Below are 6,000 nucleotides of genomic sequence, written 5' to 3' on the forward strand. Positions count from 1 at the left end.
GACAACGAGGAAGGTGGTAGTTTTCTTACCATCATCCTCACTGCAGTTTTCCTGAAATCCTACATTTTATTAATAAGGTGGTTCCCCCAACCTGCCTGCCCCTCTCCACGAATAATCATCCTGCTCTCTGCATCAGTCACCAGGGGCCGAAGTGACAGATCAAATGTCACAGAGCATGCTCAATAAAGTTTCACATTCATCTCAAGGAGACAGAGTCTGTTTATTGTTTTCTGTGCCCATGACGCTGGCTGTAAAGCATGCCTCTAAAAGCTGTTAACAGCCCAGGCAATATGGCCGCCTCCATAATAATGTCCAAGAAGTAAAATTTAAAAAAAATTAAAGTCAGAAAATTGAAACAGATTAGAATAAAAGGAACAAGTTTTTGTACCACTCTAATTAGTAAAGGAAAATTAAAAAGCTCCTAAAGCATTGAGGTTAATTCTGACCTCTCTAAGCTGCAGAGTGAAAAGTACATAGCAAAAGCCTCTGCAATTGACATTAAAAACTACATAAGCTTGTTTCCACATGGGAGAAGGGGGTTTCATATGATGATCTTATGAATGGCATGGTCTGCATAGCGGGGTCTACAGCCCTGTACTCTGACCCAGGAAGTCTCCCTCACCTTCCAAATCATAGCAGATCCACTTCAGGCTGGGGCTTACATCAGGGGACAGGACTGTGGAGGTAATCTCTCCATAGCTGTAACCCCTCTCTCCCCGGACAGTGAGTGCTGCTATACTGTGCCCACATCTGTCCTGCTCATTCCGTCATGCTCCCTGCAGTCTCTGTCCGCCCTTGTGTTTCCCATCCTCTTCATTACTGTACAGTAACTTATAATATCACATATTCTGCTGTTTCTGAATGTTTGTTTCATTAGTTTTATGTGTTATTCAGAATAATAAATATTTATTTTTGGGGTGTGGAACCAATTGTCTGCATTTCTATGATTTCTTATGGGAAAATTTCCTTTGCTTTAAGAGTGGATTTGAATTACAAGCACGGCCCCGGAACAAATTATGCTCGTAATCCGTAATCAGAAGACTGAAGACCAGACTGCATGGAGCCAAGCAGTATACCTCTGGCAGTCAGGCCATGTGATCGGAACCCCCACAGACACGCTGCAGGGTCCAGATGGCGGCCCGCCATTGAGGGTGAGGGCCTGGCTGCTGATAGCAGCTGGTCCTCACCCGCTATGAAGCGAGCTCAGCTCCTGAGGTCACTCCATAGCGTGGCCCCCCGGCAGGGCATACATTTATGCCCTCCTGTGTTAAGGCCCAGGTTGCGGGGGGGGGTGGGGGTGTAAATGTACGCCTACAGTAGTTAAGGGGTTAAAGTTTCATTGATTTGCCAAGAAGGGAGAAAATGCCTGCTCATCGGATGATCACACCTTTTGTGCAGCCTTAAAAATGTTACACAATTAATAGTGCCTTCTGAAGGCACTGCAAACAAGCGTCCATCTTGCTGATCAGCGTTCGCTTGCATCCTTACACAGCCCCTTAGGGTCCTATTACAACAAAATGATTATCAGCCACACTTAGCCAATTATTGGCCATTCTTGCAGATAATAGTTTAGTGTAATAGCTCATATTGAAAGGCAACAATCTGCGGGTCTGTTTACACTTCTTTACCCCCCACTTAAAGTCTCATTTACACTTCCAATACTTATCAGCTGCTGTACATCCTTAAGGAAATGGTGTATTCTTTTCAGTCTGACAGTGCTCTCTTCTACCACCTCTCTCCAAGACTGGGACTGTCCAGAGCAGCAGCAAATCCCCATAGAAAACATCTCCTGCTCTGGACAGTTCCTGACATGGACAGAGATGTCAGCAGAGAGCACGCTGTCAGACAGGAAAGAAAACAACATTTCCTGCAGGACATACAGCAGCTGACAAGTAGTGGAAGACTTGAGATTTTTAAATAGAAGTAAATTACAAATTTATATGACTTTCTGAAACCAGTTCATTTGAAAGAAAAAGATTTTCGTCGGTGTAGCCCTTTAATAGTGGATTGTATTGTTGTTTATTTATCTATGAATTACCAGGGATTTAATTATGTATAAGACATAGTAAAAAAAAAAAAAAATGAACTCACCTAACCAGGTGGTGCATCTACATATTACCTCTGCAACCAGTCACAAGCGTCAACACAACACATCAAATAGGGGCAAATGAACAAAGACGTCCAGGGAAGCGTCAGTAAGCGTTGTCAATGTTATTCTTTTTACATCAATGTAGCCCAACCTGTAGCTTTTTAGGTGTTGTAAAACTACAGCTCCCAGGACGTGATGGAAGTTGCAGTTTTAACAGCTGGAGATACAGGAAATGCTATTTCGTATTATCAGGAACTTTGAGCATCAGAGGAAAATACACAAAAACAAAAGTCAACATGATTTGGTGCAGATTGAGGCCGTGATCCAACACAGTACTTTTAGCCACCATGTTCCAACACAGTGCTTTTAGACATTTGTTGGCCTGTATTACAGGTCAATAATAGAGATGAGCGAACCTCGAGCATGCTTGAGTCGATCGGAACACGAACTCGGCATTTGATTAGCGGTGGCTGCTGAAGTTGGATAAAGTCCTAAGGCTATGTGGAATCATGGATATAGTCATTGGCTGTATCCATATTTTCCAGACAACCTTAGAGCTTTATCCAAGTTCAGCAGTCCCAGCTAATCAAATACCAAACGTTCGGATCGACTCGAACTCGGTTCGCTCATCTCTAGTCAATAAATTACCCAGAAATAGTAATATTAAAAAGGACTCCAGAGAATCAATTTTTGCCAATACATTGCTTAAATATTATATTACTTTGTAATATAATGTCATTAAAATAAATATTTTTTTTTGTTGAATGGCAGCAGTAAGGGTCAACAAGAGTCTCTCTGTTGTTACCACCACCTATTGTGATCAATACACAGCAGGGTCCTATTCCCCCTGTATTATAGCACTTGATCACAGCAGGTGTCTGGAAACCGCAGGGCTTACGGCCCTATTACATGGAGTCATACCCTGACCTAAAATCATCGGCTGATGACCACACATCGCTACATGTAATAGAGAGACAGGGCCGATGAATGTGTAAAGAGAATAAAAAAGTATACACATACCTGTCCACGCTCCCTGGTGTCACCGTGGCTTCTGCCCGCAGCCGACAGGCTATTCAGCCAATCACTAGCCGATAGGAACAGCGCCACAGCCAGTGATTGGCAGAGAGGTTTGTCACTTCAGAGAGCAGCTCTGCAATTCTTGTGGTGGTTGTGGGTATCGGGCAGAAGTAGGGAAGACACCGGGGAGAGATATGTATATAGACAGATATATATATATATATATATATATATATATATATATATATATATATATATATATATATATATATATATATATACACACAGCCCTTGCTGCACGATTATTGAGTCATGTAATAAGCTCAGTAAACATAGCAGATAGGCACTTGTTTACAGTGTTGATCTGCAGTGTAATCGGCCCTTATACAGCCCTGCAGTCCCCAACCCAAACGATGGTGGCAGCAGAGGGGGTGGTCTCGCCCCTTACAGGTGCCACTCAAGGGAAATATATATATATATATTATAAAAACCTATGCATTTATTCTAATGGAGTTATATTTTAAATTGATAACTTTATTAAAGCAACGTATCAGGAATACAAAAACTAAAGTTGCAGCTATAAAATGAAGCGTTGCGTCCCCCTTTTTGCTGCACTTCATGATATTTTTAACTGTATTCAGACCAAAATATGTGTCCCAAATCAATAAGAACTTTCATTATGGCCCAAACACAGCTAAAAAAGGGTCTGCAGCTCTTCAGCAATAAAGTGACAGCCTTTATGGTGCGGATTTCCCTGCAGATTCACTTCTAGGTGTGATCTAGCAATCCACATAACACACACACACCTAAAGTAAAAAAACAAAAAAAATAATCCAATTGTTGAAAATATTTTGATAAGACTTTCCTTTGCCAGTGTGTGTGGCCCTGAGTCCCCTGTCAGCAGCCCGGGCCCACCCCCACATGACAGGGATCCTGTCGCTTTAAATCTCACAGCACATGTAAGCTGCATTGTGAGGCCCCAACGTGAGGGGTCAGTGCGCAGGCGCAGAGCGGCGGCCCGTGTGTCACTGGCAGCTAGAGCCCTGAGCCACAGCAGCCAAGGGCTGAGAGGAGGGGGCCCAGGAGCCGCGGTGCTCGGCGTTACACAACAAACTTTCCCCGCGGGTCACCCCCCGTACTGAGGGCAGTACACCCCGCCGTGCCCCATAGCGCCCTCCACAGGCAGGAGCGGCCGCTGTACAATAGGAATTCCCTAGCTATGACGCCACCCGGAGCCTATAGAGAGCGCCCCATCCGTGTGGTGTCCTGCTGCCCCTGCCTCCTGCGCTCCCAGCGTAATACTGCCTCTCAACAACAGCCCCCTCCCCCTCTCTATAGCAACACTGCCCCCTCCTCACAGCGCTGCCATCTGCCCCTCAGCCCCGGACCTCCCGCCACCCTCACAGCCCCGGTGCCCACAGCCGTGCCCCTGTACGTGCAGCCCCGTAGCCTCCCCTCTTCCCTTGTTGCCCCGGGGAGGGGAAGCAGATTACCTGCAAGCTGCCTCCGCAGCAGGAGCGCAGACTGCGGCTCCGTCATGCTGTACCGAGGTGAACAGCGCCGGCGGACTACACAACGAGCAGTGACACGGGAGAGGAGGGGGCAGCACAGCTGGCCGAGCCGTCACCTCTCGTTCTCCCTCCCCGGCTCCTCACTCAGTCCCTCTCACTCTGAGCGCTCGCCCCAGTGCGCCTGCGCGGCTATAACCCTACCCCCATTGTGTGACCTACACATTGCGTGATGGGGGGTGGGGAGGAAAGGGCCGCCATCTTGGGAAGGTCGCTCTGCATTAGCCATTTTAGGAAGGTCACAATACGTGATCCCCGCTTCCTGTTGTGCCTCTCAGCCTCTACAGAACGACTTGCACATTGGTCAGAGTTCAATGTAATGCGTGTTACTATCCACAGCCAGCTTAGAGCCTTAGAAGTTAGTAACAACACTCATAGACCAGAGCATAACAATATTTAAGGAAACCCAGACAAAAAGGGGCTAACCCTCCAAAGTTTCTGAGCCACTAGGGTGCTCATTGTACTAAGGGCGATAGTCCCCAGCGCACCAAACTGACTAATTTACATATTGATTAAAGTAAAGATTTTGTAGTCTCAGTAACGCTGCGTTTTCACGGAACGATTATCCTTCGATTTTTCGCAATCACGATCGCATTTGAGCGATAATTGTTCCGTGTAAACACAGCCAACGATTAAGCGACGAGCGAGAACACGTTTCAACGTTTCAACATGTTCTCAAATCGTCGTTCACTAAAAATTCGCAGATCGCTTTGTGTAAACAGTCTTTCAAAGATACACCCTATGTGAAAGGTGGCTTAAGCGATCTTAGAAACGATCGCAATAGAGATTTTTCTTACAAATTTTCTAATGATTTATTTGTCTAAACGCTGATAGTTATAAAAACCAAATCGTTGCTTCAAAATCGTTAAACGATTGGGCGAATTATCGCTTTGTGTAAACGCTGCATAAGGCTGCATTCACACATGCGTATATTTTGCTGACCTATGGACGGTGAATGGCTGCCCTGTGCTGCCGAGATTCAAACTTTTTCCCCGCTGTCAGCATGATGTTGATACATCATTTCAGGTGGGGAAACAACTAAGGACAGCCATTCATTGTCCGTAGGTCCGCAAAATATACGTATGTTTGAATGCAGCTTAAAGTAAATGTACCATCAGGCCTGGGCTGAAGCAACAGATACGGGCCAACCCACCCACAGTGGGAGCAAACCCCCACCCCTCTATGAGGGGTGGGGGTTTCCTTCCACTGGGGGTGGGTTGGCCCGTCTCCAGTGCTTCAGCTCAGGTATGTTGGCACATTCACTTTAACCCCTTAAGGTCAAAGCCAATTTTCGTTTTTGCACTTTTGCTTTTTCCAATTTATGTT

General features: G+C 45.7%; 1 protein-coding gene across 1 annotated transcript in view; it reads right to left on the reverse strand.

Moving 5' to 3' along the window:
• Positions 1-4,793, reverse strand: part of UBE2G1 (ubiquitin conjugating enzyme E2 G1) — a 32,735-nt gene extending 27,942 nt beyond the window's left edge. Inside the window, exon 1 of the mRNA XM_069971147.1 lies at positions 4,600-4,793. Within this exon, the coding sequence (XP_069827248.1) occupies positions 4,600-4,645 (46 nt within the window). The 5' untranslated portion in view covers positions 4,646-4,793. The remainder of the gene's footprint in view (positions 1-4,599) is intronic.
• Between the last annotated feature and the right edge of the window lie 1,207 nt (positions 4,794-6,000).

Source organism: Dendropsophus ebraccatus, chromosome 5, assembly GCF_027789765.1.
Source record: "Dendropsophus ebraccatus isolate aDenEbr1 chromosome 5, aDenEbr1.pat, whole genome shotgun sequence".
NCBI lineage: Eukaryota > Metazoa > Chordata > Amphibia > Anura > Hylidae > Dendropsophus > Dendropsophus ebraccatus.